Raw genomic sequence first — 24099 nt, 5'->3', positions numbered from 1 at the left:
ATAAAAGGTGATATTAGTCTGCCTTTATGTATATGTGTAAAATGTCTTTCCCAAATACTATTCCCAAAGGCATGCTTTTTTTCAATTACTGTAGCTAAAACAGATTATTTCCTCGGTGTATTCTGGAATGCTTAGCTCTTTAGTGTTTCAGACTAGCTCCTTTCAGAACAGACTATCCTGAAGTGTTTCCATGAACACTGTAGACCAGCATAAAAGTTTCAAAATATTTTGTAAAAAAATGATTGCCTTTAGGTTATGCTCTCTGGAAAGTGTTTCATCTTCCACCAATAACTTACATTCTGGCAATCTGTAACTACAAAATGCTGTCACACAGAGTAAAGTGGGAGGTGACCTCTAGCCCCAGGCACACATGTATCAATCCACCATACTACTAAGCATTCTGCCAGGTGAATTTGTTGAGTACAGTGAGATCTGTGGAGAAAAAATGATCTTTAGAGAACAAACAGAATCATGTGGATGCATGGTTCTGATCAAACTTTGTTCCCCTAGCACAACATCATTCGGATTTGGGTAGTATAGTCGAAGTGTTAAAAGTATAGGCTTCATGATCATAATGTCCTGTGCTCAGAACCCAGTTATATCCTGGGGCAAACTGCTGCCCCTCTCATTCTTAAATCCCTTAGTTACCTCTTTTATAACATGGGAGTAACAAAAAAAGTCTCACGGAGGCTTAATTAAAGCAGGTATGTAACAAGAGCTTAGGACAGCACCTGGCACATAGCTAATATTTACAGAGAATTTAGAATGATGAATTGATGATCGTGGTGATGACTGACAACCATGGTATAAATTGGTCAAGATCATGGCCTTCCTGCTAAATTTTGCTGTATTTGTAAAGGTTAGAATGTCTGTGAAAATATCTCAGATGAGGTAGATGAGAGTTCACTTTCTCTAACTTAGCGTAAGATAGGCAGTGAGTGCTGAGATGGGAGGAGTTACGGATTTGAATCCAAGAGAAGCACCTTTTACTACACAATTTGCTACCAAAAAACCTTGGGCAAGTCAGTTAACTTCTGAGCCTCATAATGTCCAAGAGTAAACTGAAAAGCTCAAATGAGAAGACGTGTGGCAAAATGAAGATTTGTAAATGTGAAGGGGTTATTAAGCCTACACAATCACCATTACATAGATAATTTAAACCTTTAGAAAAATCATTGAGGAAAAAGCCATCAACCTCAGAGGCAGAAGGTGGAGCAGTGGGAAGTGAGGGTCTCTGGAGACAGCCCAGGCTTGCAGCCAGCCTCTGGCATTACTATCTGTGTGCCCTTACCAAAGCCTCAGTCATCCCCTCCAAAATGAGGACAATAATAAAACTTACACCGCACAGGTTTTGTAGGGACTAAATGTAGTAATTCAAACAAACCACTCAGTAAAGAGTCCTGTAAATAGTAGGATGGTACTGATCTGTAAGATTATTATCTATACAGGTGTTTTGCTAGGTCGTCATTTAATTCTCATTTTGTTTTCACTGAGTAGAATGTGCTTTGATTTATTAACCAATATTTGGTGGTAGTATAACTTTTTAAAATTGGAAGCAGAATTGGTGTGATGTAGTATATATAAGGAGGACTTTGGCCTCCCTTTCTTTAAACATTCTTGTCTGTAGCTGAAATTATATATGTTGATAAGGTTCTTTTTGCATGTGCACTACAGTGTTTATGGCATACTATAATTAGTTTCAGTGGAGTCTTCATGAAATATTCAATCTGCTGCAATTTCTCCATGTAGTATTTAATAACACAAAGAAAACCTAAAGCTCACATTATGTCCTTTCCAAGCAAAACTTGTCCCTCCTAATCCTTCTGAAGGACATCATCAACACTGTTGCACTGACCTTTTTCCACTGCATTCACAGCTGCTTCTAGATCACACTCATTTTTTTTTTTAAATTGGTATCCTGGACCTCTGCTGGTCTATGGGTTTGGCTCACTAAGAATTATTACACACCAGGCCGGGCATGGTGACTCAAGCCTGTAATCCCAACACTTTGGGAGGCTGAGGCAGGAGGATTGCTTGAGGCCAGGAGTTTGATACCAGCCTGGGCAACATAGCGAGACAACGTCTCTACAAAATAATAATAATAATAATATTCCAGTGACTTCAACCCTGGTTACATATCAAACTCACCTAAGGCGCTTTTTAAAAAATACTGATGCTCAGCTCAATTGAATCAGAATCTCAAAAGGTGGGGCCCATGCATCCTTTGTGGTTTTTAAAGCTTCTCAGGTGATTCTAATGGGCAGACAGGGTTAAGAACAACTGTTTTTGATAATAAGGGAACTAAAGGGAAGAGGATACACTAAAAATGCTAAACAACAACAACAACAACAACAAAACCTCAATGTAGATTCTGTTAAGATTAAAACTTCTCACAGTGAGGAAAAAAAAAAGGAATAATTCACTCCTTACAATTTCTCTTTTGTGCTCATAAGTCCTCCCACCCAGTTACTTATTAGTCAATTTTCAAGGTAATGGATTTGTTCCATCTAACAACAGGAAATCAATGGCACTAAAGACTACCAAAGGTCGCTGAGTATAAAAGATTCTCAATGATCTTCAATTAATCTTCACAAGTAGCTCTACATCAGAAATGAAAAATTATTGTCTTCAATGGTGAAACTATGACATTTTGTGTTAATTTCTAATGATCAAAGTCCATGTGTTTTTTAAAACCTCAGAGACATAAACTGAGGCAACCGAGTCAAACCGCATAAGATTGTGATGAAATAGATTAAGATATTTAATTCGTAAGATTTTGTGAATATCTTATACAAATAGAACAGAAAACCTGCCGTCTTTGGATATCTACTTTTGTTAAAAATACTAGAAACTCATAATCATGGTCTAAAAACCAGTGTTCACGTCCAACTAAATTTGATATTATATCAAGCCATAGTTGTTTGTCAGGTGTGTATATCAAATAAACTGGATGGGTCTAAACACAGAACAAGAATAAAATGTTACAAAATATTTCACAGCTGCCTTCTATATCGAACATATGTTCTTCCACGTAATTGTCATCATTCTTCAAAACACTGTGCCTCAATTGGCATACATTTCTTATTTACTGGCTTTTAAATTTATCAGCTCCATCGATTTACTTTTGACAACTGTATTTCCAACACTCACATAATTTGAAGTAGACAATTGTATTTCATGTCATTGTCACCCAATCCAACAAACAACAGGCAAGGTAAGCAGGCTTTTAATTCTGAGATTTATGTTTTTCTTAAAATATATACCGAAGCAAAACCCCACAGAGGCATTAAAGATGAAAGGACATCCTATCCTTCCTGTGATATAAAATTACAAGGGGAAGATGCCAGGTTTTTACAAAATCAGCTGCTGCTGCAGAGTATTCCTGGTCTCCTGAGGGATGCTGGAAAACCCTGCAGGTTAAATTAAACGCGCCTTCTTCAGAACCATCTTTGTTAAATATGAAAAGACACTACCTCCGACAAACACCCAAGTTACTACACACAATTCATTCTTGCAAATTATCTTTCTCCTCATACTCTGTAACTGAGCAAGGTGAATTTTAATGTAACAAAGGAGAGATGGATGTGTGAAGTGTGAGGCTGAATAAAAATGGCTGAAAAGCAATCCAAGCGAGGCTGGAGGGTAGCCACACCCAGTGCTAATATGGACTATTCCAAAATAAATCTGTTATACCAAGGGCCACCGGCACTGTTTCGTTCTTTCCCTCCATTTATTTCACAGATACCTATTATTAATAAATAGTAGTCACAGGTTACTCCAATGACAGAAAAAACCCCCAAATGTTTCAAAGTGAACCATCCTAATATGTGGCTACGCCATCATATTTTCAGGATTTCGAGAGCTAGTCTGCATCTCCACTCTCCTTTGTGTGACCACAAATAACAACCCTGAAATGGGTGTGTCCCTCTTAAAAGGATGCACTCCAGTCCTCTCAGTTAATGGTTCTGCCAGGAGATTTCAACCTTTGGGCAGAAATAAATGCACTGGGATGCATGGAACAATAAGAAAGCACTTTAACTCCGGGGATGAGAAAACATTAAACAAGTACTGAATGATCCACAGATCCGAAAAGAACTCCCGGAGGAGGCGACTGATGCATTATTTAAAATAACCAGCATTACAACAAGAAAACAAAGGGGTGGGGGTGGGGTTAAAAAAAGAAAAGAAAAAACAACAACCAAGCACCATCCATTTTGATTCTTGAAATAACAGGTTTACTACCCCCCAACAGAACGCTCTGGGGTATAAAGCATGCACAGGTCCCACAGGTGAAATGATGCACAATGGACGAGTCCGGGTCCCGGGTTTCCCGTGCGCCTCAGGCATGCACTACTGAAATAAAGAGAATACCCTGACTTTTCCAGTTGCTCCACACACAGTCCATCTTGGTGGAATCGGCAGTGGCCTGCATCGTGCGGGCTTTGGGGGCTCGCCGTGACTCTCCTCTGGGGCGCCGAGCGTGCACTCAAGCGTTGGTGCCCGGCTGCTGCGGCTGGGCTCGCAGTGGCCGCGCGGCTGCGGAGAGACTGAGGCTGCACCAGGCGGCGCGCGGCGAGGGGCGGGAGCGTCGCTGGCGCCGCAGTCTGCGCGGCCGGCAGCGAATCAGCGCGGCGCGGCCCCGGAGCCGCCTGCGCGCATGGGGATGCGGGCGCCGCTCCACGCGACAGCGTTGGCTGGGCTGCCCAAGGGTGCTACCCTGGAGACGGGTAAAGCGGCTCTGGCTGGGAAGGCGCTGACGCGGACAGGGGGTGGGAGGTTTGGGAGGAGGGGAAAAAGGGCTGCCGGTGGGGGTGAGAGGAGGAGGACTTGGGCTGTTCCCGGGAGTTCTTGACTCCCAGAATATGCGAGGTGCACATTCTAGAAATTTCTGAGAAACCCAAGAAACCTGCTGGACAAGACCAAGTAAACGGCATCATAAATGTCAGGCTTGCAGCATAATGTTCCCTAATTGTTGCCACCGTTTACCTTTCACTTCTCCCTCTAACTCTTAAAAATCTGGACTCGATGAATTTTAATTGCCTAGAATCTTCTGAAGAATTGCCAGATTCTCTCCTTTTGGAATATTCCACAGATATCCAAAACCTTTGTTGGCAAGCAACGATCATTGGAGAGAAAGCCTACTGCTCTGTCCCAGAGGGCTTGTGTATTTCTTGGGTTACTCCTTTCTGTTTGTGGGTTGAAGGAATCCATGTCAGAATGCGGTGTCTGTAGACCCCAGACCAAAGCCCTTGGACTCTGGTACGTGGAGTCATTGGTCAATGCAGTGACAAGTCAAGGGTGTCAGTTGTGGGGACGTTCAAACAGAACTCAGGGAAGCAAAGGGCATTCTGTCTCAACAGTGTCATCTTTGAGATTGACCACTGGGGGGCAATGGAGGTGGGTGTGTGTATTTGGGAGATAAGGCTTTTGGTTTCCAAGCCCAGGTAGTCAAGGATGTCAGGAGTCCCCAGTTAAAATGCGAATGTCTAAGGAAAGAACAGAACAATGGGTGGTGACCTGCTTTTTAAATCTTACCATAAACTACTTTATCAGAACATACATCAAGACCCTGAGAGAATGGATGGGATAAATGTATTTTGATGAAGAAAAGGTAGAAATAGGAAAGAGAAAGGACTGGAATGTGGGCATTGTCTGGAAAAGAAGGTACTGTTGGAAGGGGTCCCTAGAGGAGACAAGACACTGCATGAGGACAGAGAATGCCCTGGAGACCACGGGAGCATACAGAAGGAAGATTCCGAGGGAGCAGGAACAAACTTCCCACTTCATCTTGTGGCACGGCCTTATCCATTACAGGGTCTTTTTCATAGAGAAGTGGAGCCTTCCTGATTCTTCTACAGTTCCCAGAGGTGTTCTTTCCCAGATCAAAATCTACATTTGCATACCCCACACCAGCAAGGGCCTAAGGACAGTAATCTCAAGGTTATGCTTGTAGACATGATTTATCATCTTTCATTTTAATGAAGCATATACACTTTAAAATACGATCTTTGGGATCATGTGTATTCTTTTCAGAATACAAGCTTGTGAAGAAACCAGCTGGGCCTCTCTGCATATCTTTGTAACGTATCTGAAATTATTCTTGATAAAGCTTAATGGGGTGTCGAAGCTCCCACAGGGTTGATGGGAAGGAACAACAATGACCACATTATTACAAAGCACTTTTCACAATGACCTACTCTAAGGATATTTGTGATTTTTTTTTCTATTTGTATTCCCTACCTTTCCTCCCTCCTCCCAATTTTTTTCATTGCCACGTCATTTTTGGGAATTCTGTCAGTTAAATACTGAAAAGACTGGTATATGATGATAGCCTGATCAGCATCGACTTCTCACTGCATGATATGGGGACAAGACTGAGAAGAAAGGAGAGGGTAGGGCAGGGGTTGCCTGGTGGGCTCTTGCTGCCTTGGCTGCTTTTCAGTTGGAGGGAGATCTTTAGAGCTGTGGCCACTAGGAGGCACTGCCAGTCCAGTGATAGCCCCAGTTATCATCCCTAAGTCCAGAAGGTGCCAGCAGGTACCTTTACTGATGAGTATTGTGTCCACCACATTACGGGAAACAGTGTGTACTGCCAATCTGACAGTCTGTATAGTGTGTATGGTGAATACACAATGTTCCCAATAAGGAACAGGGAGAAGCAAGCTCCCTTTAAAGTGGAGGATACATTAGGTCACACTTTCTGGGCCAGGCGTTTTCATTGACCATAAAGTTGACCTTGGGGCAAGGCGCGGTGGTTCATTCCTGTAATCCTAGCATTTTGGAAGGCCGAGGTGAGTGGATCACTTGAACCCAGGAGCTCAAGACCAGCCTGGGCAACATGGTGAAACCCCATCTCTAAAAAAAATACAAAAAAAATTTTTTTCCGGGCATGGTGGCATGCACCTGTACTCCTAGCTACTTGGGAGGCTGAAGTGGGAGGATCACTTGAACCCAGGGAGATCGAGGCTGCAGTGAGTTGTGATTGCACCACTGCACTCCAGCCTGGGTGACATAGTGAGACCCCGTCTAAAAGCTGACCTTGGAATGTCAGCTTAGCTGAAAGACCACATTATTTTCATTCATGCTAAGTGTGGAGAGAGATGTTGGATGGCACACAAAAATCCACTCTAACAGTTTGATAGTTGAAGGTTGAGGAAGTAAGATGGCTATTTCACAGACAGATTCACACTAGTGAAGTAAGAATTGGCAGGCTTTAGCTTAATGTATAGGTGGTAAGAGAAACATAAATGAACTTATTCACGGAAAACTAGGAATCACCTGTATTGTAAAAGTTAGCTACATGGCCTTCAGCAAGTCATTTATCATCTCTGGACCTCTCATAATTATAATACAAATAAATGGAAGCTTTAGGTGTTTGCCATTATGAAATAATAAGAATTTGTTTCCCATAAACATCGTAAATGGGTGCTTTCTTTGCACAACTGCTCACACAGTATTAATTGAAAGCTCTTGCCAAGATCAAAACGATAAAATGGGTAGAGAAGATATGTAAATTTTCCTTAAGTGGTGAAAGAAAACAGAAAGCAAAATAAAGCTTGCTAAAAGTAGGCAGGAACTGCCACTATCTTTAAACCAGTAGAGAACAGACGGGCTTTATCTGCAGCCAGCTTAGAACTTGGTTAAGGTGCTTGCCAGGAAAGGAAGTGATTTCTTTACTTTTCAGGATGAAATCATGCATTAGGCAGTCTGTTCTCAGGAAAAGCAAAATAGTCAAGTTTTGTAATCTCATCCCAGGTCAAGATTAATACTGAAGGCTAGCATTCCCAGAGTGGCTTTATTGTGTCTTTCTCCTCTGGCACCAGAATTTTACTGATGGGAATCAGTGGCATCTGCATTGATACATTTATTCAACAAATATTTATTGAGTACTTGCTGTGTGCTGGACACTGTTCTAGGCCTAAAGCAGAGTTCCTACTTTATATGCTGGTGTGTATGTGTGGGCAAATAATAACCAAAAAGGTAAATATATAATATTCATTTGTGGACAAGTGTATGGGAAAAATAAAGCACATAAAAGAGGACAGAGTGGAGGTGAGGTGAAAATTTGCTATTTTATAAGGAGGGTCAGCAAAGGCCTGGAGCAGACACCTAAAGGAGCAGGAAAATGCCATTAAGATATATGGGAGAAGAACATTCACAGATGCACTGCGTTTTCATGACAGAATGTAACAACTGGTACACTATATAAGCATCTTCATTTTTTTTTTGTTCTGAGAAATATAGCAATTGGAATAAAAGGCATAGAACCAAAAATATCCTTCATTATAATCAAAGAACACTGAGAACTCTATGCCATATGGAATAAGGAAATTTTAAAAGGCAACCAGTTTGGTACATAACCCACTGTAGCAGAATAATGCATGAATATGGAATTTCAAACAATAGATTAGTACATGTTATTTACCAGGTGCTTCTTCATGTGGTATACATTTAGTTGTTACAAGATCCCTATGAGTTAGTGTGTACCCTCATTTCTTGATTCATTTATTTGTTTGATCTACAAATATTTATAGAGCCCATACGAAGGACCTGTCTCCATAAATACAAAGGGAGCTGCCCACTGGGAACTTGAGTCCGGAGGGGGAAAATTTTACACATAAATAGATAAATGCAATAACTAACAGACCTATGAGCAGGAAAGAGTGGGTACACAAACAGAGTGGCTAGGGAGAACAGGTTTCAGGAAAGGCTTTAGAGGGTAGGTAAAGTTGAGCTGAGTTATGAACAAGAAATAGCATCACCAGTTTGAGTCATGGGGATTTCCTGGCAGACAGAAATGGAATTATTGGGAAACTTAATTACAGAAATGTGCAGGGGCCAGATCATGCCAGTCCTGAGTAGTAATACTGGCAGTAAATGAGGGAGACACTGAAGGGTTTTGAGAAGTGAACTAACATGGAAACTTGAATAATTTATCCAAATTTGCAGTTTTCCAGAATTGATAAATTCTAGGGTTATGACAGTCAATCAGCCCTTAGCAAGACAAATAATAAATCAATACCCTGACCCACATTATAGTGAACATGTAAGGCATCAAAGGAGAAAATCTTAAAAGCAAGCATAAATCAAAGGCAGATTACCTCAGAGAAACTGTTAGACCAACAGCAGTCTTTAATAGAACCAGAAGCTAATAGTTTGAGAAAATAACATCTTCCAAGTAGCAAAGGAATGTAATCATCATCTTGAATTCTATACCCAACAAGACTAACAGACATTTTCAAATATGTAATCAATGAGAGAATTTACTAATTGAAGACCCTGAAGAAAAATCTACCAAAGGTGACACTTTAGGAAGAAAAAAATTGAACCTTAGAAATAAGTTGCATGAAAAAAATGCTGGGCATTTTTTGAGGATTTATAAAAGCAAGGTAAAACTAAAACAGGAGACAAAAACAGAGCATAAGGTGGAAGGGAGTGGGAAGATAAAAGCATTCTACAGTCCTTTCATTGTTTAGGAGGAAAATAGAAATACCAGCTGTAGACTTTGGCAACTCATATTTGTGTATTAAGTATTTGTCACCTGAAAAGAAAATAATTATAATATATAACTTCTAAATAAATAAATTGCATAAACTAGAGAATTAATCAAACAATAGAAATTAGGAAAGGGGAAAATAAGAAGAAAATACAAAGAACTGGTAAATGGAAAGCACAAAATGAAGTGTCATAAGTCCTCACTTAACATCGTTGATAGGTTCTTGGAAACTGCAACTTTAAGGAAAAAGACATATAAGAGAACAAATATTTTTTTTTTCTCATCAGTGTTAATAATGTTTTTTTTTCTCATCAGTGTTAATAATGAATCTACCTTGCATGAAATGACATTATTGAAGAACCTGCTATACATCTTTTCACTTAAAGTTATAGTTTCCAAGAACCTATGACATTGAGGACTTACATTATTGGAAATACATCTAAATATATCTAACTTGTACCAGCTGGAAAGACGGAAACTATCAGATTGGATGAAAAAAATCTAGCCAGAGGATGCTTACAAAAGAAAATCTGAATACATAGTTGAAATAGTAAAGTTTAAAGTAGAAATGGAAAATGCTATACCAAGTGATGTGGTTTGGATATTTTTCCCCTCCAAATCTCATGTTGAAATGTAATTCCCAATGTTGGAGGTGGGGCCTGGTGGGAGGTGATTGGATCATGGAGGTGGATCCCTCATGAATGGTTTAGCACCATCCCCTTGATGATAAGTGAGTTTTCACTCAGTTCATATAAGGTGTGGTTGTTTAAAAGTCTGGACCAACCCTCTTGCCCTCTGCTCCTTTGCTCCACTCTCGCCATGAGATGTGCCTGCTCCCACTTCACCTCCTGCCATGATTGTAAGCTTCCCGAGGCCCTCACCAGACACTGACCGGATGTTGGTGCCATACTTGTACAGCCTGCAGATCCGTGAGCCAATTAAACCTTTTTTCTTTATAAATTACCCCGTCTCAGGTATTCCTTTATAGTAACAAAAGAACAGCCTAACATACTAGGTTAATACAGTATTATATAGTGACCTTGCTAAATTTACTTATTAATTCTGTTTGAAGATTCTTTAAAATTTTTTATGCACATACAGGCATACCTTAGAGATATTGTGGGTTCTGTTTGAGACCACTACAATGAAGTGAATATTGCAATAAAGTGAGTCACATGATTTTTGGGGTTTCCAAGTGCACATAAAAGTTATGTTTACACTATACTGTAGTCTATTAATTGTGCAATAGCATTATGATTACAAAAAATTCACATGCCTTGATTTAAAAATCTTTTATTGATAAAATGCCAGTAATCTTCTGAGCCTTCAGTAATTCATAATAATCTTCTGAGCCTTCAGTAATTCATAATAATCTTCTGAGCCTTCAGTAATTCATAATAATCTTTTTGCTGGTGGAGGGTCTTGCCTCGATGTTGATGGCTGCTGACCAGGGTCATGGTTATTGAAGGTTGGAGTGGTTGTAGCAATTTTTGAAAGTAAGACAGCAGTGAAGTTTGCCACATTGATTGACTCTTCCTTTCATTAAAGATTTTTCTGTAGCACACAATGTTGTTAGAGAGCACCTTACCCACAGTAGAAGTTCTTTTAAAATTGGAGTCAATCCTTTCAAACTCTGCCACTCTCTATCAACTAAGTTTATGTAATATTCTAAATCTTTTGTTGTCATTTCAACAGTGTTCACAGCATCTTCACCAGGAGTAAATTCCATCACAAGAAACCACTTTCTTTGGTCATCCATAAGAAGCAACTCCTCATCCATTCAAGACTGATCCTGATATTGCACCAATTCAGTCATATCTTTGGGCTCTACTTCTAATTCTGGTTCTTTTGTTATTTTCACCATATCTGCACTTACTTCCTCCACTGAAGTCTTGGACCCCTAAAAGTCATCCATAAAGATTGGAATCAGCCAGGCACGGTGGCTTACGCCTGTAATCCCAGCACTTTGGGAGGCCGAGGCGGGCGGATCACGAGGTCAAGAGATCGAGACCATTCTGGCCAACATGGTGAAACCCCGTCTCTACTAAAAATAGAAAAATTAGCTGAGTGTGGTGGTGCATGCCTGTAGTCCCAGCGACTCAGGAGGCTGTGGCAGGAGAATCGCTTGAACCTGGGAGGCAGAGGTTGCAGTGAGCCAAGATTGTGCCACTGCACTGCAGCCTGGCAACAGAGGGAGACTCCGTCTCAAAAAAAAAAAAAAAAAAATTGGAATCAACATTTTCCAAACTCTTGCTATGGAGGATGACCTCCTCCCATGAATCATGAATGTTCTTAATGACATTTAGAATGGTGAACCCTTTCCAGAGCATTTAATATGGCAGCTATAGACTTACAATTTTTATTTTTTCCCGAGATGGAGTTTCACTCTTGTCTCCCAGGCTGGAGTGCAGTGGTGCGATCTTGGCTCACTGCAACCTCCGCCTCCTGGGTTCAAGTGATTCTCCTGCCTCAGCCTCCCAAGTTGCTGGGACTACAAGCACCTGCCATCACGCCCGGCTAATTTTGGTATTTTTAGTAGAGACAGGGTTTCACCATGTTTGCCAGGCTGGCCTCAAACTCCTGACCTCAGGTGATCCGCCCCCTTCAGTCTCCCAAAATGCTGGGATTACAGGCATGAGCCACTGCGCCCAGCCACAAAATGTATTTTTAAATACAAGACTTGAAGGTCAAAATTACTGTTTGATCCATGGGCTGCAGAATGGATGTTGTGTTAGCAGCAAGAAAACATTCATTTCCTTGCACATTTCTATTAGAGCTCGTAGGTGACCAGGTTCATGGTCAATGAGCAGTAATATTTTGAAAGGAATATATTTTTTTTTCCTGAACAGTAGTTCTCAACAGTTAGCTTAAAATATTCAGTAAACTATGCTGTAAACAGATATTCTGTTATCCAGGCTTTGTTATTAAATTTATCGAGCATAGGCAGAGTAGAGTAGATTTAGCATAATTCTTAAGGGCCCTAGAATGTTCTGAATAGTAAATTAACATTGTCTTCAACTTAAAGTCACCAGCTGCAATGTAGTCACCTTCATCAGTGATCTTTGGAATAACTTGCTGCAGCTTCTCCATTAGCACTTGCTGCTTCACCTGGCATTTTTTATGTCATGGAGAAGGTTTCTTTCCTTAACTCTCATGGACCAGCCTCTGCTAGCTTCCAACTTTTCTCCTGCAGCTTCCTCACCTTTTTCAGCCTTCGTAAAATTAAAGAGTTAGGGTCTTGGTCTGGATTAGGCTTTGGCTTAAGGGAATGTTAGAGTTGGTTTGGTCTTCTAACCAGACCACTGAAACTTTCTCCATATCAGCAATGAGGCTGTTTTGCTTTCTTATCAATCATGCGTTCACTGAAATAGCACTTTTCATTTCCTTCAAGAATTCTTCCTTTGCATTTACAACTTGTATAACTGTTTGGCCTTGCTTTTGGCCTATCTTAGCTTTCAACATGCTTTGTTTACTAAGATTAATCATTTCTAGCTTTTGATTTAAAGTGAGAGATGTATGACTCTTCCTTTCACTTGAACACTTACGAGCGAGCCACTGTAGGGTGATTCATTGGCCTAACTGAAATACTGCAGTGTCTGAGGGAATAAAGAGACCTGAGAAGAGGAAGAGAGACTGGAGAATGGCCAGTTGGTTGAGCAGTCAGAACACACACAACATTTATTAAGTTAGCCATCTTCTATAGGTGCAGTTTATGGCACCCCAAAATAATTAACAACAGTAACATCAAGATCACTGATCACAGATCACTTTAACAGTTGTCATAACTGGAAAACAGTTTAAAATAGTGTAAGAATCACCAAAGTGTTAGAGACATGAAGTAAGCAGATGCTGTTGAAAAGATGGTGCTAATAAACTTGCTCAATGCAGGTTTGCCACAAACCTTCAATTTGTTTTTTTAAAAAAAGCAGTATCTGCAAAGTACAATAAAATGAGGTATGCTTGTAAACATATCTTCTGTGAATAAAAATGGGTTTATTTTTTCCCTTCCAATCTTTGTACTTTTATCTCTTTTACCTTGTCTTACTGCACTGGCTATGACCTCCAGTATAATGATGAGTAGAAGTGGTAACAGATTATTCTTTGTCTTACTCCTGAAGTAAGGGAAAACTGTGCTCAAAATTTTTACTACCAAGTATGATGTTGGCTGTGAGTTTTTAGCTGTCCTTTATCAGATTAATAAAGTGTCCTTTGTTTCCCAGTTTTCTGAGAGTTTTTGTTATGAACAGATATTGAATTCTATCAAATACTTTTCTAAAGCTATTGAGATGACCACATGGATTTTTTTCTTTATTTTCTTAATATAAAAATTACATGCATCAAATTTTGAATGTTAAACTTTGCATTTCTAAAATAACCTCACATGGCTCCTATGTGACATCCTTTTAATATATCACTATTCAATTTGGATTCAATATGCTAATATTTTGTGTAGAATTTTTGTATCCATATTGAAGAAATATTGTCCGTCAATTGTCTTTTCTTGCAATATGCTTGTACATCTTGTGATAGCTTAGATTTTTGTATTAGGTTTATACTGGCCTCACAAAGCAAGTTAGAAAATGTTACTCCCTCCTGTATTTTCTGAAAGAGTTTATGTAAGATAGTATTATTTCATATTGGAATATTTGGAAGAATTCACCACCAAGCCCATCTGGGCTGGGACTTTTCTTTGTAAAACAGTTTGTAATTATAGATTTCTTTAATAGATATTAGGATTATTCTAATTCTATTTTTAAATTTCTGCTTATGTCAATGTTGGTTTTTATTTCCAAATGAATTTGTCCATTTTATTTATTTATTTATTTTTTGAGATGGAGTCTTGCTCTGTCACCAGGCTGGAGTGCAGTGGCACGATCTCAGCTCACTGCAGCCTCCACCTCTCAGGTTCAAGCGATTCTCCTGCCTCAGCCTCTTGAGTAGCTGGGACTACAGGTGTGCACCACCATGCACAGCTAATTTTTGTATTTTTAGTAGAGACGGGGTTTCACCATCTTGGCCAGGATGGTCTCGATCTCTTGACCTTGTGATCTGCCTGCCTTGGCCTCCCAAAGTGCTGGGATTACAGGCGTGAGCCACTGTGCCTGGCCTGACTTTGTCCATTTTAAATATGTTGTCAGTTTCTTGGCATAAATTTTTTATAACATCATGTTTTTTAACAAAATGGAGGTGCCATGGCCATGTCCCTTCTTTCATTTCTGATATTGTTAAATTTTATTTTCTCTTTATTTCTTGATCATCTTGAAGATTTTTCAATATTATGAATTCATTTTAAAGAATAAAATTTTTACTTTTTTCTTTTTATCTATTGTATATCTGCTTTCTATTTCATTCCATTTTGTTTCTTTGTTTTTATTTTCATTTATTTCTTTTCTTTTGCTTTAATTCACTATTGTTTTACTAACTTTTTCAAATGAAAGCTTATTTTCACTTTCCTTCCTTTCCTTCTGAGACAGGGTCCTGACCTGTTGCCCACATTGAAGTGCAGTGGTGCAATCATGGCTCACTGCAGCCTTGCCCTGGGCTCAGGTGATCCTCCCACCTCAACCTCCAAAGCAGCTAGGGACTACAGGCACGTGCCACCACACCTGGCTAATTTTTTGTGGTGGGGCATTTTTTGTAGAGATGAGGTTTTGCCATGTTACCCAGGCTGGTCTTGAACTCCTGGGTTTGAGAGATCCACCCACCTTGGCCTCCCAAGTGTTAGGATTACAGGTATGAGCTGCCATACCTGGCCTGTTCTTTTCTTGCAAGTATATTTTTATAAATCATTTCCTCTAATAGCTTATAGTTTTATCCTTTTGGACATTTTATTTATTTATTTGTTTGTTTTCGAGACAGAGTTTCACTCTGTCACCCAGGCTGGAGTGCAGTGGTGTGATCTCGGCTCACTGCAACCTCTGCCTCCTGGGTTCAAGCAATTCTCCTTCCTCAGCCTCCTGAGTTGCTGGGATTACAGGTGCACACTACCACACACAGCTAATTTTTTGTATTTTTAGTAGAGACAGGGTTTTACCATGTTGGTCAGGCTGGTCTTGAACTCCCAACCTCAGGTGATCCACCCGCCTTGGCCTCCCAAAGTGCTGGGATTACAGGCATAAGCCACCATGCCAGGCCTCTTTTTGAACATTTTAGTGATTATTCTAGAAATTACAATGTTCATCCTTAATATGTTGGAGCCAATCTTAAATTAGCAAGTTTACAAATTCCTGTACAATACAAGTTTCTTACAACATCAAACTCCCTTAGTCTCTATCTCCTTTTGTGCTAGGGCTTGTATATACTATTGGTGCTATAAACACCAAATTATATAACAGTTTTTTGTTGTACAAAAATTAATAATCTTTCACATTTACTCACATATTTATCCTTTCCAGTGTTCTTCATCTCCTCCTATCATACCATTCATACCATTCCTTCCATCTGAGATCCTTTTGTTTCAGTCCAAAGAATTTTCTTTACCATTCCTTTTATCTCAGGTCATGGCAAGTATTTATATTAACTTTTGTTTGAGAATAACTTTATCTTATTTTCATTTTTGAATGATAGTTTCATTGGGCAGAGGTTTAATTTGGCAGTTTTTTCTTTCAGCAATTTAAATATGTCATTCCACCAACATCTAGACTTAATAATTTCAGTTGAAAGGTCAGTAATTAGTCTTGTTGCTTTTTAGAAAGTAACTGTTATGGCTGTTTTTAAGATTTTCTCTTTAGCTTTGGTTTGATGCAGCTTGATTATGACAGTTATTATTCCTTTTGGGTTTACTGAGCTTCTTAAATCTGTGGATTGATGCCTTTTATCAATTTTGAATAATGTCTCATATATATTTCTTCAAATATTCCTTCTGACCCATTTTCTCCTCTTCTATGAAAGCAATTTTTTATATGCTAGACCTTCTGAAAATGTTTCACAAGTTTTTAATGCTCTACTCTTTTCTTTTTATATTTTTATTCTCTTTATCTGCCACTTTGGATATTTGATATTGAGCTATCTTTGAGTTGACTAATTCTGTCTTCTGTGTTCAAAGTCTTATTAAACATAGTCAATTAAGTCATAATTTCAGAAATTTTACCTTTCAGTTCTAGTAATTTTACCTTTTAAAATAGTTTCCATGTCTCTGTTGAAATTCTTCATCTTTTTTATCAATTTTCTTTCACATATTTATAATAGTTATTTTGAAGTCTTTATCAGCTATATCCAATATCTGGATCATCTATGGGTCTGCTTCTATCATCTCCTTTTTTGCTTGATTGTTGGTATCATGTTTTTGCCTCTAATATGTCTAATAAAATATAGCATGATGGGCACTGTGTATTAAAGAATCACAAAGACTGACAGTTGATGCTATTTTCCTTCAGAAAAGTTTCTCCTTCCGCTAGTAAGTAGCAACTGAGGAATTGATAAGTTTCCATCAGAAATTAAGCTGAGTTATGGTGGGTTGCAGTTTTAGTTAGGCTAGGCCTACCTCTGGTTTCAGTGATTTCATAGATGGCATTTGAAATGTGATTGTTTTAGGCCAACAAGCCTCTGGCTAGTCTAAGAAAAAAGAGAGAACACAAGGCCAGGGACGGTAGATCATTCCTGTAATTCCAGCACTTTGGGAGGCCGAAGTGGGAAGACTGCTTGAGGCAAGAAGTTTGAGACCAGCCTGGGTAACTTAGAGAGACCCTGTCTCTACAAAAATAAAAAAAAAATATGCAGGCATGGTGCTGTGCACTGGTAGTCCTAGCTATTTGGGAGGCTGAGGTGCTCAGGACTGCCTCAGCCTCCTGAGTAGCTGGGATTATAGGTGCCTGCCACCATGCCTGGCTAGTTTTTGTATTTTTAGTAGAGATGGGGTTTCACCATCTTGGTCAGGCTGGTCTCGAACTCCTGACCTCGTGACCCACCCACCTTGGCCTCCCAAAGTGCTAGGATTACAGGCGTGAGCCACCACGCCCCGCCTCCTGAACTTTTAATGCATGCCTCAGACAGACCCACTAGTTGAAGGCTGAAACTTTGTGAACTTGATGCATTTGAGCACTACTATCATTAGCTGTCTGCTGAACTACGCAGACAAAAGGGGGATGCTTAGTAAGACAGGATACACAATAAAAACAAAACTGAGCAGATATATCATCAGCTATATACCATGGAAGAGATAGATCAGTCAGATTAAGTTAGAAAAGTTACTGAAAACAAAAAATCAATAGCAATAACTCTCAGTTAAAATGTCAGAATCTAAAGTTGTCACATTATATTAACCAAATGTTCAATTTTCAACAAAAAATTACTAGACATAAAGAAACAAAAGAATGATCCATACTCAAGAAAAAAAATAAAAACTTACTATGACTAGATCTAGATATTGATTTAGCAGATAAAAACTTCAAAGCAGCTAGTATGAATATGTTCAAAGAATAAAAAGAAACTACATTTAAAGACTTTGTGAAAAATAGGATGACAATGATTCAACAAATAGGAAATACTGATAAAGACATAGAAACCCTAAAAAGGAGCTAACAGGAAATTCTGGAGATAAAAGTAGAATAACTCTCTAAGTTTTAAACATGGCCAACTAGAAGCAACTGGTGTGTGTTGCTCTTATGGAGAGCAATAGAAGGGGCAAATAAATACAACACCTTCAACTGAAACATCCAGGTACGTGTATTAGGATTCATCAAGAAAACAATTCAATCCACAAAGAATGGAGAAAGGCAAGGCAGGATGATCACTTACCCAGGAGCATCATGGAGCCAGGGGAGCCTCCTCTACCTGGGAACTGGTGAGTGAGTGAGTGAGTGAGCGACCCTGGGACCCATGCTTCTCCCAGGTCTCTTTACAACCCTCAGGTCAAGAGATCACCCCATTGAACCCACTCCATCAGGGCCTGTGGTATGACATGTAGAGCTATGTGGAGTCTTGGCAGAGCAGCTGCTCAGGCACACGTGGAGCCCCGGGAGCTTTAGATACCTGGGCTTCCTGGCAAAAGCAGCTGTTAACTGACAAAGTGGGAGGTTAGACCCCATACATACCCCGAGGAAAGGGGCTGAATCCAGGGGACTGAGCAGTGACAGTCTGCAGACCCTGTTTCCATGGTACCTCACAGGACAAGACCCATTGGTTTGGAACTCCAGCCAGCCACTGATGGTGGCATTATACCTCCCTGAGATGGAGCTCCCAGAGGGAGGGGCAGGCTGCCATCTTTGGTGTTTCACAGCCTTGGCTGTCGTTGCCTTCAGTACAGCCACCCTACAGAAGAGTGGCCAGACTGCTTCTCTTTCCATGGGTCCCTGGCCTTGCTTCTCACTGGGCAGGACCTCCTGACTGGGGTCACCAGCCAGCCTTGCCAGTGTTTTCCAGCTGGCAGTGGTTCCAAGCCTCCCTGGAATGGAGCTCCCAGGGGGAGGACAGGCCACCATCTTCGCTGTTTCACAGCCTTAGCTCTTCTTGCCATAGGGCTCTAGAGAGTCCAAGGCAACTAGGGACTGGGGGAGTTCCCCAGCACAGCAAAGCAGCTCTAGGAAGCTGCAGCTAGACTGCCTTTTCATATGGGTTCTGGACCCTATTTTTCTTCACTGGGCAGAATCTCCTGACCAAGATTTACAACTACCCTTGCCAGTATGTTCAAGCTGGCAACAGATCCATACCTCCCTGGGATGGAGCTCCCAGAGGGAGGGGCACACTACCATCTTTGCTGTTTTGCAGCCTTGATTGTTGATACCTTCAGGTGCTGGAAAATCTGAGGTGATTAGAAGCTGGAGCAGATCTCCTGCATATTGCAGCAGCCCAACAGAAAAGTGGCCAGACTTTTCTATATGTTTGTTACATGTTTTCTATAGTTACATGTTTTCTACATGTTACATGTTTTCTATTTGTTTGTTACATGAGTCCTTGTTCCTGTATCTCCTCACTGGGCAGGTTCTCCCAGCCTGGGTCTCCAGCCTTTCCCCACTGGAGCTATTAAGCCAGTAGCAGTTCTTCAGCTCTCTGGGTCAGAGCTCCCAGTGGGAGGGATGGGTTGCCATCTTTGCTATCTCACAGCCCTCACCCTTGTTGTCTCCAGGCTCTGGAGAGTACATGGGGACCAGGCACTGGTCTGAAACCCCAGCACAGAGCATCCACCTAATGGAAAAGTGTCCATACTGTTCTCCACGCAGGTCCTGGTCCTCACTTCTCTTCACTGGGCAGAATCACAGGCCCAGGACTCCAGCGCAACCACTCTGCCCCTGCCTGACCACTTCAGCAGTTAAGAGAACACCTAAATGTTCTCTTAACTGCAGGCCAGCAGTTAAGAGAATACCTAAATGCAGAGATGAGAAAGAACCAACACAAGAACTCTGACAAGTCAGATGACCAGAGTGTCTTATATCCTCCAAATGACTACACTAGTTCTTCAACAAGCTTCTTAACCAGGGTTGGCTGGAATAACAGAAAGAAAATTCAGAATACTGATAGGAACAAAGATCATTGAGGTTCATGAGAATGGCAAAATCCAATCCAAGAAAACTAACAATCAAAATAAAATGATACCGAAGCTGACAGATAAAATAGCCAGTATAAAAGAACTGAACTGATCTGATAGAGCTGAAAAACAAACTGCAAGATTTTCATAATGCAATCACAAGAATTAACAGCAAAATAGACCAAACTGAGGAAGAAATCTCAGAACTTGAAGACTGGCTCTCCTAAACAAGACAGTCATATACAGATAAAGAAAAAATAATGAAAAGGAACAAATAAAACCTCTGAGAAATATGGGATTATATAAAGAGGCCCAAACTATAAATCACTGGCATCCCTAAAAGGGATAGGGGGAAAGCAAACAACTTGGAAAACATATTTCAGGATATCTTCTGTGAAAACTTCCCCAACCTCACTACAGAGGCCAACAGTCAAATTCAGGAAATACAGAGAACCTCTGCAAGATTCTCCATAAGAATATTATCACCAAGATACACAATCAGACTTCCCACGGTCAAAATGAAAGAAAGAATGTTAAAAGCAGCTAGAGAGAAAGGGAACCCCATCAGGCTAGCAGCAGACCTCTCAGCAGAAACTCTACAAGCCTGAAGAGATTGGGGGCCTATATTCAACATTCTTAATGAAGAAAATCTTCAACCAAGAATTTCATATCCAGCCAAACTAACCTTCCTCAGTGAAGAAGAAATAAGATCCTTTTCAGATAAGCAAATGCTGAGGGAGATCATTACCACCATATCTGCTTTACAAGAGATCTTGAACGAAGCACTAAATATGGAAAGGAAAGACCATTATCAGCCAATTAAAAAAACACACTTAAGTACAGAGGCCAGTGACACTGTAAAGCAACCACACAAACAAGCTGGCATAAAAAACAGATAACAATACAATGACAGAATCAAATCCACACATATCAATAATAATCTTGAAGGGGTCTTGCTTCTTTATCCAGCTTGTCACTCTGTGCCCCATTTAAAAAGCATATAGTGGCAAGCTGGATAAAGAAGCAAGGCCCAATGGTACACTGTCTTCAAGAGCCCCATCTCACATGCAGTGACATCCGTATGCTCAAAATAAAGGGATGGAGGAAAATCTACCAAGCGAATGGAAAACAGAAAAAAGCAGGAGTTGCAATCCCAATTCCAGACAAACACACTTCAAACAAACAAAAATCAAAAAAGACAAGAGCATTACATAATGGTAAAGGTTCAATTCAACAAGAAAACCTAACTCTCCTAATACATATGCCCCCAACACAGGGACACCCAGATTCACAAAGCAAGTTCTCAAGAGGCCTGCAAAGAGACTTAGACTGCCACAAAATAATAGTGGGAGACTTCAACACTCACTGACAGAACTAGACAGATGATCAAGGCAAAAAATTAACAAGGATATTTCAGACCCAAATTCAACACTGGACCAAATGGATCTGATAGATCTCTACAGAACTCTCTACCCCAAAACAACAGACTATACATTCTTCTCATCACCACATGGCACATATTGTAAAGTCAACCACACAATTGGTTATATAACAATTTTCAGCAAATGTAAAAGAACTGAAATCATACCAAACTCACTCTTGGATAGCAGTGAAATAAAAGTAGAAATCAAGACTACAAAAAACTCAAAACATGCAGTTACATGGAAATTAAACAACCTGCTCCTGAATGGCTTTTGGGTAAATAATGAAATTAAGGAAGAAATCAAGAAATTATTTGAAACTAATGAGAACAAAGATACAACATACCAGAATCTCTGGAATACAGCTAAGGCAGTGTTAAGAGGGAAATTTATAGCACTAAATTCCAACTTAGTATCAAAAGTTAGAATCATCTCAAATGTATAACCTAACCCTGCAACTAAAAGAACTAGAGAAGCAAGAGCAAACCAACTCCAGAGCTAGCAGAAGAAAAGAAATAACCAGAATCAGGGCTGAATTGAAGGAGATCAAGACATTAAAAGCCATGAAAAAATAAATCCAAGAGTTGGTGTTTTGAAAAACATTAATAAGGTAGGCCACTACCTAGACTAATAAAGAAGAAAAGATAGAAGATCCAAATAAACACAATCAGAAATGACAAATGGGATGTTACCATTGATGCCACAGAAATACAAATAACTATTACAGACTATTACGAACACCTCTATGCACACATGCACACAAATTAGAAAACCTAGAAGAGATAAATAAATTCCTGGACACATATACCTTCTCAAGACTGAACCAGGAAGAAATTGGTTCCCTGACCAGACCAATAATGAGCTTTGAAATTGAATCAGTAATAAATAGTCTATCAACCAAAAAGTCCAGGACCAGATGGATTCACAACTGCATTCTGCCATTAAAATAAAGAAAGAAGAGCTGGTACCATTCCTACTGAAACTATTCCAACAAAATGAGAAGAGACTCCTCCCCAACTAGTTCTATGAGGCCAGCATCATCCTGATACCAAAACCCAGCAGAGACACAACAAAGAAAACTTCAGCCCCATATCCTTGATGAACACTGAGGCAAAAATCCTCAATAAAATACTTGGAAACTGAATCCAGCAGCACATCAAAAAGCCAATCCACCACAATCAAGTAGGCTTTATCCCTGGGATGCAAGGTTGGTTCAATATATGCAAATCAACAAATGTGATTCATCACATAAACAGAACTAAAGACAAAAATCACATTATTAGTTCAATAGATGCAGAAAAACTTTTGATAAAATTTGACATTCTTTTATGTTAAAAACTCTCAATAAACTTTGTATTGAAGGAACATACCTCAAAATAATAAGAGCCATCTATGACTAAACCACAGCCAACATCATACAGAATGGACAAAACCAGGAAGCATTCCCCCTGCAAACTGGCACAAGACAAGGATGCCCTCTCTCACCACCCCTATTCAGCATAGTATTGGATGTCTTGGCCTTAGCACTCAGGCAAGAGAAAGAAATAAAGGGCATTCAGGTAGTGTGATGCCACTAGCTTTGTTCTTTTTGCTTATGACAAGGCTACAGTAACCAAAACAGTATGGTACTGGTACCAAAACAGATATATAGACCAATGGAACAGAACAGAGGCCTCAGAAATAATGCCACACATTTACAACCATCTGATCTTTGACAAACCTGAAAAAAACAAGCAATGGGGAAAGGATGCCCTATTTAATAAATGGTGTTGGGAAAACTGGCTAGCCATATTCAGAAAACTGAAACTGGACACCTTCCTTACACCTTATACAAAAGTTAACTCAAGATGGATTAAAAACTTAAAAATAAGACCTAAAACCATAAAAACTCTAAAAGAAAACCTAGGCAGTATCATTCTGGACATTGGCATGGGCAAAGACTTCATGACTAAAACACCAAAAGCAATGGCAACAAAAGCCAAAATTGACAAATGGTATCTAATTAAACTGAAGAGCTTCTTCACAGCAAAATAAACTATCATCAGCATGAACAGGCAACCTACAGAATGGAAGAAAATTTTTGCAATCTATCCATCTAACAAAGGTCTAATATCTAGAAGCTACAAGGAACTTAAAACAAATTTATAAAAAAAAAAACCATCAAAAAGTGAGCAAAGGATATGAACAGACACTTCTCAAAAGAAGACATTTATGTGGCTAACAAACATATGAAAAAAAGCTCATCATCACTGGTCATTAGAGAAATGCAAATCAAAACCACAGTGAGATACCATCTCATGCCAGTGAGAATGGTGAGTATTAAAAAGTCTGGAAACAACAGATGCTGGTGAGGATGCAGAGAAATAGGAATGCTTTTTGTTGGTGGGAGTGTAAATTAGTTCAACCATTGTGGAACACAGTGTGGCAATTCCTCAAGGATCTAGAACCAGAAATACCATTAGATCCAGCAATCTCATTACTGGGTATATACCCAAAGGATTATAAATCATTCTACCATAAAGACACATGCACATGTATGTTTATGGCAGCATTATTTATAATAGCAAAGACTTGGAACCAACCCAAATGCCCAGCAATGATTGGCTGGATAAAGAAAATATGGCACATATACACCATGGAATACTATGCAGCCATAAAAAAGAATGAGTTCATGCCCTTTGCAGGGACTTGGATGAAGCTGGAAACCATCATCTGCAGCA

The 24099-nt window shown here is 39.8% G+C and overlaps 1 protein-coding gene across 3 annotated transcripts in view; it reads right to left on the bottom strand.

Moving 5' to 3' along the window:
• RTN1 (reticulon 1) overlaps positions 1–24099 on the bottom strand; it is a 276022-nt gene that overhangs the window by 29892 nt on the left and 222031 nt on the right. Inside the window, exon 1 of one of the 3 annotated variants that reach the window (XM_032135115.2) lies at positions 4372–4723. The exons of the other annotated variants lie outside the window; for them this stretch is intronic. Coding sequence (XP_031991006.1) covers positions 4372–4432 — 61 coding nt within the window. The 5' untranslated portion in view covers positions 4433–4723. Of the gene's footprint in view, positions 1–4371; positions 4724–24099 lie in introns of those variants that run through there. 3 annotated transcript variants of the gene reach the window in all.

Source organism: Hylobates moloch, unplaced genomic scaffold (assembly GCF_009828535.3).
Source record: "Hylobates moloch isolate HMO894 unplaced genomic scaffold, HMol_V3 SCAFFOLD_16, whole genome shotgun sequence".
Classification (NCBI taxonomy): domain Eukaryota; kingdom Metazoa; phylum Chordata; class Mammalia; order Primates; family Hylobatidae; genus Hylobates; species Hylobates moloch.
This window is presented reverse-complemented; position numbering and strand designations above follow the sequence as displayed.